This window comes from Stenella coeruleoalba (assembly GCF_951394435.1).
Source record: "Stenella coeruleoalba genome assembly, chromosome: 11".
Classification (NCBI taxonomy): domain Eukaryota; kingdom Metazoa; phylum Chordata; class Mammalia; order Artiodactyla; family Delphinidae; genus Stenella; species Stenella coeruleoalba.
The window spans coordinates 60794994-60808881 of record NC_137157.1 but is presented as its reverse complement, the minus strand read 5'-3'; the positions used below and the strand labels follow the sequence as shown (position 1 = coordinate 60808881).

The 13888-nt window shown below is 48.6% G+C and overlaps 1 protein-coding gene across 1 annotated transcript; it reads right to left on the bottom strand.

The window, feature by feature from the left end:
* Positions 1 to 119: 119 nt before the first annotated feature.
* Positions 120 to 6633, bottom strand: KRT4 (keratin 4; the record flags this gene model as incomplete). Its single annotated transcript, XM_079937979.1, is given in 11 exon segments — positions 120 to 301; positions 410 to 444; positions 698 to 918; positions 1352 to 1477; positions 1742 to 1906; positions 2435 to 2530; positions 2853 to 2913; positions 4090 to 4304; positions 5949 to 6511; positions 6514 to 6612; positions 6615 to 6633. Coding segments are annotated over 11 exon segments (1782 nt in total).
* Between the last annotated feature and the right edge of the window lie 7255 nt (positions 6634 to 13888).

The window sequence follows — 13888 nt, the reverse complement described above, 5'->3', positions numbered from 1 at the left end:
CTGAGGCGGCATTGGTAAGATAAGCCCCAGGAAGGGAGGGTGGAGGTGGAGGTGAAGGAAGCAGAGACACCAGGAATGGACCAGGCTGGCCTCAGGCGGCTGCAGGGACCTCACCTCCTCTATCGGTGGGATCTCTTGGCCAGGGTGGTGGTAGAGATGATCTTGCTGCTGGAACTACCGCCGACACCAACACTACCACCAAACCCAAAACCACTTCCGGAGCCAGAACCCAGGCCAAATCCGGAGCAGCTTCCTAACCCTCCACCAACGCCTCCTGCACTGGCAGCACCCCCAGCTACAGCTGCGGGAGAAAGACAAGGACATGGTCGTTCCAACAGTGCTGGAAACCAGGAATCTCACCCCAAACCGGGGTGAACAAATGGCCACAGCGGGGGCAGATGGTACTTACAGATGCTCACGGCACTCTGGCATTCTCCAGACATTCTGTGGGCAACAGAAAGAGCAGTGAACCTCAGCAAACCTGGAGCCACACTTCGTTCAACAAGCAGGTATCAAGCACCCTCCCATCCTTCAGCAGCCAGATTTGAGGCCTGAATGTGAACCTGTTATATAACACCGTCCTGATTCATAACACACCAGCACAGAAGCAAGCGGTCCAGCAGAGGTGTCCCGGACTGGCCATGGCTCTGGACCCTCTCCCTTCCTCCTGTTCCCACCCTGCCTTAGGCCCCCTCACCGGCACTCCTCGCCCTCCAGCAGTTTGCGGTAGGTGGCGATCTCAATGTCCAAGGCCAGCTTCACACTCATGAGCTCTTGGTACTCTTGCAGCATCCGGACCAGCTCCTCCTTGGCCTTCTGCAGGGCGCCCTCCATCTCTGTGCGCTTGCCGTGGGCATCTTTCAGGGCCGCCTCCCCACGCTGCTCTGCACCAGCCACGGATGCCTGCAGGGTCTGGCACTGCAGACAGGGGTGCGGGACAGGCGATCACCAGGGTCCTGCTGTCAAGACCTCTAAATCTGTCCCCTCTCCTGTAGCAGCTTTGCTTGGGTTAGGATGTCAGGATTCTGTCTGTCCTTCTCCCCACCTTCCCTGACTCTTATGTATTTTATTCACTCCAGCTAGGGTCCACCGATGCCCCCACCAGACTGATTAGATAAAATGAGCAAAACCAATGAAAAAGAGCCAGGAAAACTTATCTGCTGAGGTTATCATGTCATGTTAACTAGGCTATTGCTGAAAAGATCTGGGTATGACTTATGCAAAGAGCTACAAATCCCCCGCAGACTAGCTCAAGATCTTCTGGGCTGATGCCTTGTCTGCTTGTCTACTGTGGAGGCATCTGCCTCAGGCCCCTGGCCCTGTACCGAGGCCGGGTAGAGGTGAAACATACTTGCTTCTTGACATTCTCGATCTCAGCCTGCAGCCTCTGGATCATCCTGTTAAGCTCTGAAATCTCAATCTTGGTGCTCTTCAGGCTGTCACCATGTTGTTCAACTGAGGCCTGGAGCTGCTGGACCTGAGACCCAGGAGACACAGGGAATCAGGGGTCAGGGGTGTTTGGGTAGAGTCTATTCTCAAGTGGACTCAGCAAGAATAGCCACAGGTGGCAGGAATGATACAAAATGTCATGCTATCTCCAGGCAGACCAGGATCAGTGCCACCCAGAAGAACCAGAACCCCTCACTTCTCTTGGGCTCGAGCTGATGCTCATCTGCTCACAGACATTAAAAGCAGAGCCCCAGAAGCCACTCTCGGCCCCTGAGAGACCCCCGACACCCACCTTGGTCTGGTACAAGGCCTCGGCCTCGGCCTTGCTCCTCTGAGCGATGTCCTCGTACTGGGCCTTGACCTCGGCGATGATGCCGTCCAGGTCCAGGTTGCGGTTATTGTCCATGGACAGGACCACAGACATGTCGCTGACATGGGTCTGCATCTGGGACAGCTCCTGCAGGGAAAATGTCTCACATCAGGCCTCCTGGAGAGTCTTCCCTAATCTCTGACACCAGAGACCTGCCATCACCATGGAAATGGCCATGCCACAGGCTCAGATGGAAGCCAACTTGGCATTGCATACAGAGAAGGAGGAAGGGTAAATTTCTATGTAGAAATCAAGTGGTTGGCGATATCTCAAGTCAGAAAAGCAATGCTTGTAGTCCCTACTGCTCCCTAAGCTCCTCCAGGTCAGGGGGCCCTGAGTATATTACATGGAAGGGAAGGGAATGGATCTATTTCACCAGAGAAATGCTAGACAGCAATAACTTCTATCCCATGCAATCTTTAGACCTAATCTTCTAAGACAACCTCTGGTTTTGAGACCACTCAGTTGAATCTCTCACTTCAACCCTTTCTATCCATGACCTTGCTGAGAGCCCACGGCCCTGAAGTAAGGGAGCTGGAGTCCTTTCAACGAACTGTCAGTTCCGACCAGCAGCCTCACAGATGGAGGAGTCCCTTCCCTGAATGGAGTCCTCACCGCAGCATAGAGGACCCTCAGGAAGTTGATCTCATCATTACGGGCCTCCACTTTGGCCTCCAACTCCGCCTTGTTCATGTAGGTGGCGTCCACGTCCTGCAGAGGAAGGGGGAGGATAAGAGACAAGGTACAGGCATTCCAACAGGGGGCAGGGAGTGTTATGTGACACACAAGGTAGCACCAGGTGAGGTGGCGGGGGACTAATCATTTGGCCTATTCTGCCCCTAAAGCCACCTGCAGACATGGATGTTAATTACCCAAATGGCCTTTTTTTTCACAGCCTTAATTCATAGTTCAGTGAGATCTGGATAGTACCAAGTGGGGTGGAGATGAGAGGGATGGACCGAACCCACGATTCAAGCCAAAGGCCACTCCTGAGGGAAGTGGGAGCACATCCCTACCCGCCTTCAACCCTTACCTTCTTTAAGACCACAAAGTCATTTTCAGCAGCTGTACGCTTGTTGATCTCATCTTCATACCTGGGGATGGGAAGATGCAAAAAAAAAAGACAAGGGCTTCCCTGGTGGTGCAGTGGTTGAGAGTCCGCCTGCCGATGCAGGGGACACGGGTTCGTGCCCCGATCCGGGAAGATCCCACAGGCTGCGGAGCGGCTGGGCCCGTGAGCCATGGCCGCTGAGCCTGCGCGTCCGGAGCCTGTGCTCCGCAACGGGAGAGGCCACAACAGTGAGAGGCCCGTGTACCGCAAAAAAAAAAAAAAAAAAAAAAAAAGCCCACAGTGAGCTACTGTTTCTCACTCTCTCCTGCTGGTTTTCAAACATCTAACTACCTGGAAAAATCCATCTAATTGGCTACATTTTCCCACGTTCATACAGATATTCATTCCACCTACATTTATGGAGTAATTACAGCATATGAGGTACCAGTCTAGACCCTAGTTTACTCAGAGAAGTGAAAACCAAATTTTAAAAAGACTGTTTGCAAGAGATAAGATGTGAGGAGGAGAACCAGCAATGATCTGGTCGACTTTATTTCCATAGAAGGGCTGTCCTTTGGCAATTGGGTGGATTAAATTCTCAGGAGGGTTGCCAATACTCCAGTTCTTTTTCTTTGGTGTGAGAGTGAATTGAGAGAGGGAGCTGGTATTTTTCTCAGCTCCATCCCATAATGAGCATAATAAGAGTTACTCTGCATTCAATGTTCATTTTATGTCCGGCACTATGCTACTAGCTCTCTCTATCTCATTTAATTTCATTTAATTCTCACAACCTATAAAGTAGAACTATTATCCCCATTTTAAAGATTATGAAAACTAAGGTTCAGAGAGGTTAAGCAAGTCACCCAAGATCACACAGCTAGTAAGTGAAGGAATCAGTATGCCAAGCAAGTCCATCTATCTCTACAGCCTGTATTCTTCTAACCCTGCTGTATTACTTTCCATCTGTTTGGTTTTTTATCTTATTTGTATATGGCAAGCCCAGCTCTCTGAATACATCACTCATTTTCTGTTTGGGGCAACTTAGGGTTACTAGACCTCACCCCATTAAAAAAGTGACCATGTAGAAGCATGGGAACAGACTGGAGGTCCTCCCTGACCCTTTGGGGTCTCTCCAGAGCCTGAGATTCTAAATGATGAAGAGGAACCCGGGGGGCCTGGGGCATGGCTGGGCAGATTGTCACATCCCCTCCCCAAATACTTGGCCTTGAAGTCCTCCACGCTGTCCTGCATGATTTTCAACTCATACTGCAGGCCTCCTTTGTTGTTGGTCAAGGTATCCAGCTGCTTCCTCAGGGCACTGAGGTAGGCCTCAAACAAGGGATCAAGGTTTTTGCTGGATGTGGTTGTCGCCTGCTGCTGAAGGAGGTTCCACTTGGTCTCTAGAACCTTGTTCTGCTGCTCTAAGAACCGCACCTGTATTTAACACAGGGACCAACCGACAGATGAGGGCCTGAATCTCTGGCAGGAGGGCTGGCCAACACCATCCCCGTCAATCCGAGCTAACCAGGGAGCCCAAGAGCCATCCGAGTAGGACCACCACGTTGCAACTCCAGGCATTATCTGCTGGGGTCAACATGGCGGCCCCGCTCCATAGCAGCAAGTGGGCCACGTGTGTTGGGGAGAGCAGAGCAGAGCCCAAGCATCGGGGCCTGACTGTGCAGCAAGAACAACTTCCCGACCACAGGGATCCAGAGTTACTGAGAAGGGATGAGTTGCTGAGAATACTGAACCTCTATGAAATAATAGAATAAAACAAACTTAGGAGATACAACCACAGCCTAAGGGCTATTGCATTCAAAGTGATCCTGACCCATGGCAAAGGAATGATAAATTCACTGAAGATGTCTTAAACAAGCTTTCTTCTAAATGGACCTGGTGTGTCCCTGTGAACCTGTGCACAACTGAGTATAAATATTTAAGATCAAGCCCTAGACATATTCTGAGTCTCATAGACTCACTGCTGCAAGAGGACTTCCCTGAACTTTCCCTCTAGGAAGAGATCTAGCCAGATAAACCAGGGTTTGGCATGATACTTCCACTTTAGGTGCTTCAGAATTGTAAGAAAAGCTGGTAAGGGTGACTGATCACAGTTTGAACTTAAACTGATGATGGGAGATTAGACAAGGAAGCACCCAAGCCTTGGTCTTACTTTCACATCTATAGGTCCTAGAGTCACAGTAAAGCCCTTTTAAGCTGCTATGGGTTAATTCAAACTAGCAAGAAGAGCAAATATTCCCACTCGATCTACTCCAAGATTGTTCATTCTTGCCCCATCATCTAAGAGAAGTAAGACTTCGATGCACAGAGAACCAGGGCACCCTGGGCCAAACGTGCTACAGTCATCTATTCAGTCATTCATCTTTGGATTAATGACTCTCTGGAACTAATCTCTTTGCTATCATCCATCATACAGAAGCACAGCATACAGCAGAAAAGACTTGAACCTCCAGACCTTGCATGGAGTAGGGAAGTGGACTACAAAAAGGAAAATCAGAGAGCCATCCCCTATCCTCTTCAAACAGACCCAGAAATGAGCAATTTTGCCCAGAATCAGGAGGATGAACACAATGACCTTCCGAGGTCCTACCAGGAACTCTAATCTGCCATTAGAGTCACTCCCTTTCTCATTTGGGAAACCAGCCTGGTTTTCTTCTGCTCTGACAACAGAAGTGTCAGTCGTTACGCTATTATATTCACTATAATTAATTAACTATTAAATTATTAGCCATATTATTTATGAAACCAAAATCTGAGAAGAAGCAGGGAAACAAGGAACCCACTTTATAGCTGGGGTGACTGGACCCAGAAAAGCTGAATGATTTGCCCAGTAACACATAGCAGGTCAGGAAATCCAAGTACTGAACTGCTTTGAGCAGCCTGTTTTCCCACCAGTCACAGGACAAAAGAGAAAGAGTAATGACTCTTCTTAACCGGGTGGGAAACAGCGGCCCAGAGAAGTTCACAGTTTTCCCAAGTCCGCAGCAGGCTCAGGTCTGAGATGCCAGGACTCAGAAACCCTGGCTTCTACCACCTTATCTGACCAAGGGGCCGGCTCACCTTGTCAATGAAGGAGGCAAACTTGTCGTTGAGGGTCTTGATCTGCTCCCGCTCCTCGGTCCGGACCTTCTGGATCTCAGGGTCAATCTCCGTGTGGAGTGGCGTCAGCAGGCTCTGGTTGATGGTGACCTCCTGAATCCCTCCAGCAGGGCAGACAGGGAAGCCAGCACCGCCCCGTCCACCAAAGGAGCCACCGAATCCAAGGCCAAAGCAGCCAGCCCCCAAACCTCCAGCAGCCCCAAACCCAGCGCCTCGCCAGCAGCCAGCCGTGCCGATGGAGATGCTCTTGTTTCCCCCGAGGTTGCAAAGGCTTCTGCTACTGAAGCCCCCAGAGCAGGAGCCTGTGCCCCCAGACATGGAGATAGAGCTGAAAGCAGGCTTCTTGCCTCCACCTACGATGGCTGAGCCACAGCTAAAGCCCTGGGGCCCGCCTCGGACACACTGCTGTCTGATGAGCATGGCTGGAGAGAGAGGAACACGCTCAGAGCTGTCAGGGAGAAGCGAGAAGGGCCAGGCCACTGACTGCCACAGCCGTAGCCTGGGTCTCTTATATGTGCAGGAGAGCAGGGCTTGGTTGCAGGGGCATAAAGGGAAAAATCTGAAACACCTCTGGGCTTGGCCTTTGGCACTGGCCCATCCTTCTTACACCTGCTGAACATGTCACAAACACACCTACAGAAGTCATTTGGAGGGCATGCTCTCCGCCGGGAGAAGCTGAACCGGTGATGCAGGGCCTCCTGGGTCACAGGCCCCCCACCCACTGTACTCCCATCTCACCAGCCTCCAGGGGCCTCCCTGCTCCAGACAAGACAACCCATCGCTCTGTCGCTCACTCCACAGAATATGGAACCTGCAGGCCTGACTTCACATGCATGCTCTGCAAACCTGAAGCAAGTCATTCTCTGGGGCTCAGTTGCTTCACCCATAAATTGAAAATACTACAAATATTTTCCTTCACCTCTGTCAAGATCCTGAGATTAAGAAGAATGAGTGCTTTGTAAACCGTCAGAGGCTGCACAGTCATTTGTCAATTTCATTACTCTTCTTCCATGTGCACTTGGTCCCATGTAGTCACACAAAAGGGGAAATCCATATTCCAGCCTTCTGGCCTTCCAAACCTAGATCAAGACTCACCTCGACTTGACACACAGTTACTGAGAACCTACTGTGTGCCGGGCATGGAGCTGGGGACAGAAGAAAGTTGACTCTGCCTTGGGCCGTCAAGACTCGCATTCCTTCTCGGGGCTTCCAGTCTGGGTTGGCAGGATTCTAGGTCAGCGTTCTCCAGGCTGGGTCCTTATTGTGCGCGCCATGCTACTCAGTTTGCTGCCCAGTTGTTTTCTTGGCTCCACCGGAACAGGTCATGTTCTGTTTTCCCATGATGGTCCCGGCATTCAGGGTAGGAGCTTGGAACTTTTTGTTCCAAGGTGCTGGGGACCCCTTTGGCAGAATGGTGAAACCTATGAGCCTCTGCCCAGAGCAATGTTTTCAAATACAAAACCCTAGTTTTAAGCTCAGACTTAAATTCTTCCCCACTGAGTGCAACAGATCTGTCTTCAAATCCCACCTGTTGCCACTAACTGGCTGTGCAGTCTTGGGCAGGTCACCTAACCTCTCTGAACCCATTCAACCCATCCTCTCATCTATCATATGGGACGCCTGCCTCATAGATCGTGAGATGAGGTATCTACAGTGCCTGGTATGTAGTAGATCGGTAGGCATTCATTCTTATCCTGCCCGGGCTTTGCCATTGCCACTTCTGAGGAGAAATTAGATGAAACCTCACCCCTCTTCTCAATCCCTAATGAGACTGCTATTCTGAATCTGGGGAACAGCAGTGATGAGGGCCTACATAATTCCCACAGGCCTGAGCTGACTCTGACCGAATGAAAGCTGGCCACCCCAAAAATGATCAAGCCATCCCGTGCAAAGAGAGAGAGCAGGGCGGGCCCATGGGGTGAGAAGAGGGTGGTCAGTGGATGCAGGTCTTGGGGATCGGGCTGCAGGGGAGGCTGGACTGGCTGGGAGCTCTCTCCTCTGGCCAGCTCCTCTCTCCCCACCTCTACCCTCATTGCCTCTCCCTGCCCTCCTCTTCCCTCTACCTCTGAGCTGCACCCCACCCTCTGTCCCCATCTACTTCAGCCTTTGCTGGGCTCTCCCTGCCCCTGCCTAGGTGACCTCCAAGTAAATGGAGAGTGGGTGGAAGTGCTGTAGCAGGGAGGACAGGAGACCCCCTGGGCCCCGTCAAATGTCCATGAGAGAGAGCCCAAGGGATGGTCCGTCCACCAGTAGTAAGTGAGCGTTCTAGAGCCAGGACTATCTCCTGCGAGGGACAAGGTTGAACATCCTCTCATCCTTTCAATGAGTATTTATTGAATGCCAACTTCATGCCAGGCACTGTACTGAAGGCTCTATATACATGTGGTCATGTAATCTTCCTAAAAGCTCTCTGCAGTCAGTATCACAACCGTGTTTACAAATGATGACTTGGAAGCCCCGGGGAGGAGAAGTAGCCCCCCAGGGTCACACAGTAGCATGTGGTGGAGCCAGGACCCGAACCCACATCAGTCTGCTCGCAAAGACTCTGCCCTCCCTGGGGGTTGATGAGGACTTTCATGGGCTAGGAGGAGGGTTTGCATCTGCAGGGTGCAGCCTCAAGGCATCTCGTGATGTGTCCATTGTGTCTTGTAGTCTATAGCTGTGACACCCCGATACTAGGAGAAAATGCTGTGTCCTTAAGTTGTGTCCAGTGCCTAAAACAGAAAGCCAGCAGGGGTGGAAGGGACTTTAAGGGAAATAATCTATAATATACAATCAATCTTATTTTGTGCCTGTGGGGCACCCAAACCAAGGATCCCCAATTGATGTACTTCTCATCAAGCTAACTCTAAGTTGAGGCAGACGCCATTCCTAAGATAAAAATTTAGATGAGGGAAAGCCCGCCTTGCTTTCCATGTAGAAGGAACTCTCGTATAGAGCTGCCATCACGTGCTGGACACTGGGTGCTTTTCAGGTAGGGGTTCCCTTCCTCACAACAACCCTGCAAAAAAGAGGAGTTGCTATGCTCAGTTTAGAGCTACAGCCGCTGAGGCTCAGAGAGGTTATGTAGCTTGCCTGAGATCACATAGCTAGGAAGTGGTGGAGGTAGGAGGCCAGTCCTGTCTGTCTAACATCAAAGCTTGTGACCTTAACCTCTGCACCACAATGCTGTATATCAGAATCTGTAGGAAAAACAACTATACAGCAACTTAGACAGACTTGTAGCTTATGGTGCATCAGAGTAGCCACGGGGTCTCGGCCAGCACTCTGCTTGTTCTGTCCTTGCTTTTGCCACAGGACTGGTTGTTTGGATCATGTGGCCCTGTCCTTACAAGTATCCAATAATATAGGACACTGTCCTGAGGGGCCAATTCTGCGTCCTCCAACTAACTAAGTCCAAATTAACTAAATGACAAATCCAATAATAAACCCAAACCAAACAGGAAGAAAGCTCTGGACTAGAGCCATATTCTGTGGCTCTATTATGAAGTCAGAATTGCCAGAAGTTCACAAAATCCTCAAACGGCAGCCTGAGAAACTGAAGGTAGGCATGTCTTCAGTGTGCAAGAGAGCGTTGACCCTCGAGGGAGAGAGGCAAAGAAGAGTTTCCATCCCTGAGAAAGGGAAGGTTTCCTCCTGCAGCTCCTGGGCCAGCTCCTGGGTGACTCCCCCTGGCAGTGACAGTTAAAAGCAGGTTCCCACCCCACCTCCACAGTTCCACTCTTAACCTCTGTGACCCTTCCTCAGCTGGCAGCCGTTCCCCATCTTGTCAAAGAAGGATGAGCCGCTGACAGGGGTGTGGAGCGGAGCGGAGGGTGTGTTTGCCTAGGGTTTTCTGGGTCAGGGAGGCAAGCCCTTGCATTCAGTCCTGGGATTACAGGGATCCCAAGTCTTTTAGCCCCAAACCTGGTGTGTGGTGTGGGAAAGCACCTCCGCCTGTCCTGACTGGGTTGTGCCCTCACCCCGTTCAGTCAACCAGCCTCAGCAGCCCCAGAGTCACTCTGTGGGGAGCCAGAGCCAACTTGGGGATCAGAGACTCTGCAGAAGAGGACCAGTCAGCATTTCGGCAAGGGGACAGTGAGGGCAGAGAGAGGGTGGGGAGCCCTTAGAATCGGGAAGGGGAAGTCTGTACACAAGGTCCCCCCTTTCCCAGGGGTAGAGAGCATTCTTGGTCTCCCCCCACTTCCCGGGCATGTGTCAGCAGGGGTTACCCAACATGCTTTGACAGCAAAACCATTCTTGTCATCCAAAACATATGCACACGGGCTTCCCTGGTGGCGCAGTGGTTTAGAGTCCGCCTGCCGATGCAGGGGACACGGGTTCGTGACCCAGTACGGGAGGATCCCACATGCCTCGGAGCTCCTGGGCCCGTGAGCCATGGCCGCTGAGCCTGCGCGTCCGGAGCCTGTGCTCCGCAGCGGGAGAGGCCACAACAGTGAGAGGCCCGCGTACGGCAAAAAACAAAAACAAACAAACAAAAAAAAACATACGCACAGCCCCATTTGAAAACCAAGTAAAAGAAGAGATGCTCTGATTGGTGCAGAGGAGGGAACCGTGAACCTTCTTACATGCTGGCCTCTCCCTGGACCCCCTGAGAGCAGCCCCTGGGGTCCTGAGGCTCCAGGAATTCAGCATCGAAACCCCGTGTCCAGGCCATTCCCAGCTTTACACAAGTATTTCTAAGTAACATACACATCATTAGTGGATCTTCATGGTCCATAGTATAATCTTTGAGTTTTGCTACTTGATAAAACTGTCCCTATTTTTTAAGCCGTAAATATAATTTCAATAAAATTGTTTCTCTGTTAAGATATATATATATAGATATATAGATATATATATATATGTATAACTGAATCTCTTTGCTGTACACTTGAAACTAACACAGCATTGTAAATTAACTATACTTCAATTTTTTAAAAAAATCTGATTACCACCTGAAAAAATTTGTTTCTTGTTCTACTTTGTCATTAGCAAGTTCTTCCCCTCTCTCAGCTCATTTTCTCACCTATAGAATGAAACGTTTGGGGAATTCCCTGGCAATCCAATGGTTAGGACTCCATGCTTTCACTGTCCGGGGCCCGGGTTCAATCCCTGGTCAGGGAACCAAGATCCCACAAGCTGTGTGGTGTGACCAAAAAAAAAAAAGAGAGAGAGAGAGAGAGAGAAAGAAAGAAAGAAACGTTTGGACTAGATTGCCTCAGATATCTCTCCAGCTCCAGTACCCCTGCTTCTCAATTTCTTTTTCTATAAAACAGCATAACCCAGTAGTTGGGCTCTGGAACCAAGCTTCTTGGATTGCATACCCAACTCAACTACTTACTAACTGTGTGACCTTAGACAAGTTACTTAATCACTCCATGCCTCCGTTTCCTCATCTGCAGGATGGGGATGAAAATAGTACTTCTCTCATAGGCTGCTGTAAAGAGTGAATCAGGTTGAGAGTTGACAGTAATACAGTAGGCAGTGAGCACTCAGTAAATACTAGTTATTAATCCTATCAGGGGTGCTCTATACTCCATCCCCCTGAGAAGAGAAAGCTCACTGAAAGTATGACTGCCTCCCCAAGCTGGGGACCACCTAGGTGGTGGAGTTAATTTTGCTAAGTGCTAACCTTTGTGTTCCTAAGCTGTGGTTAGGGTTTGGCTCAAAATCCCTCTGCTGGCACTCCCACGACCCTGGTGGAAGTTTCGTGGGGCTTGTCTGGTCTCTTTTAGCGAGACTGAGTGACCAGGCTAAGAGTGGAGGGGACATCAAGAAGGGTCCCTTCCATCAGGAACTCTAAGGCTGCCAGAGAAGGGAGGGGCACATTGATTTGGCAGCAGGGTTTGGGGTGTGGCAGGGCACAGGGCTGGGAAGTCAGTCAGTTGGGGAATTACTTGGGTAATTAATTGACTGAGGCTCAGAGTAGGGAAGTGTGGAGATGAAGAGGGACAGGGGTGACTCCTAGAGACACAGTGGAGGAAGGCTCCATATGATTTGGCGAGTGACGGAAACAGAGGTAGGACGGAGGTTGCCACTGTGAAGAAAGGGTGGAGAGCTTGAAATTGGCAGCCCTGGCTACCACTCACCAGCTATACCACTGCAGGTGTGAAAGTTAACTTCGGTGAGCCTTAATTGCCTCACCTGCAAAAAGGGGTATCATTTGCCCCCTCCTAAATTCTGGGGCTGCTGTGAAGGTCACAGGCAAAGTAACGTATTTGTGAACCACAAAGTCTAATTAAAATGTGGATTTTTTTCCAGTTTTATTGAGATGCAGTTGACATTAAACACTGTATAAGTTTAAGGTATACAGCATAATGACTTGACATATGGATATACTGCAAAATGATTACCATAATAAGTTTAGTTAATGTCCATTACCTCTTACAGCTACAAAAAAAATTTTCTTCCTTGTGGTGAGAACTTTTAGGATTAACTCTCTAAGCAACTTTCAAATATCCCATACAGCATTTTTAAGTATAGTCAGCAAGTTGTATATCACATTTCCAGAACATATCCTATAACTGGTAGTGTGTACCTTTTGACCACATTCACCCAATTTCCCCACCCCCTATACCCTGCTTCTGGTAAGCACAAATCTGATCTCTCTTTCTATGAGGTTTTTTTTTTGGGGGGGGGGGTTGGGTTTGTTTTTGTTTTTAGATTCCACATATAAGTGAGATCATACAGTATTTGTCTTTCTTTGTCTGAGTTATTTCATTTAGCATCATGCCCTCAAGGTCCATCCATATTGTAGCATTGGCAGGATTTCCTTCTTTCTTATGGCTGAATGATATTCCATTTTCTATATAAACCACATCTTCTTTACCTGCCAGTGGGCACTTAGGTTGTTTCAAAGTCTTCCATGTATTGTAACTAATGCTGCAATGAAGATGGCACTGCAGATATCCCTTCAACATAGTGATCTTGTTTCCTCCATATAAATACTCAAAAGTGAAATAGCTGGATCTTATGGTAGTTCTATTTTTAATTTTTTCAGGAAGCTCCACACTGTTTTCCATAGTTGGCTGCACCAATTTCCATTCTCACCAATAGTGCACAAGGGTTCCCTTTTCTCTACATCCTCACTAGCATCTGTTACTTCTTGTCTTTTTGATGATAGTCATTCTAACAAGCATGAGGTGATACCTCATTGTGGCTTTAATTTGCATTTCCCTGATGATTAGTGATGCTGAGCACCTTTTCATCCTTTTCATGTACTTGTTGAATACCTTCTTTGGAAAAGATGTTTTTCTTGGTCCTCTTCCTTTTCGGATTATTTGGAGGTTTTTGCAATTGAGTTGTATGAGTTCTTTATATATTTTGGGTATTAACCCCCTATCAGGTATGTGGTTTGCAAATATTTTCTCTCATTCCATAGGTGGAACTTTCATTTTGCTGATCATTTCTTTTGCTGTGCAGAAGTTTTTTAGTTTGATGTATCCACTTGTTCATTTTTTAATTTCTCTCTTGTGCTTTAGGTGTGACACACCTTAAAAATTATTACCAAGATCCATGTCAAGAAGGTTTTTCCTGTTTTCTTCTAGAAGTTTTATGGTTTCAGGTCTTACATTTAAGTCTTCAATTAATTTCAAGTTGATTTTGTGAGTGGTGTAGGATAGGGGTCTAGTTTTATTCTTTTACATATGAATATCCAATTTTCCCAGCACCATTTATTGAAAAGACTGTCTTTCTACATCAAATATTCTTGGCTCTCTTGTCAAATATTAGTTGATTATACATGCATGGGTGTATTTTGGGCTCTCCATTCTATTCCACTGGTCTATGTGTCTGTTTTTATTCCAGGACCCTACTGTTTTGATTATTATAGCTTTATAATATAGTTTGAAATCAGGACTTGTGATGCCTCCTGCTTTGTTCTTCTTTCTCAGGATTTCTTTTGCTATTTGGGTTCTTTT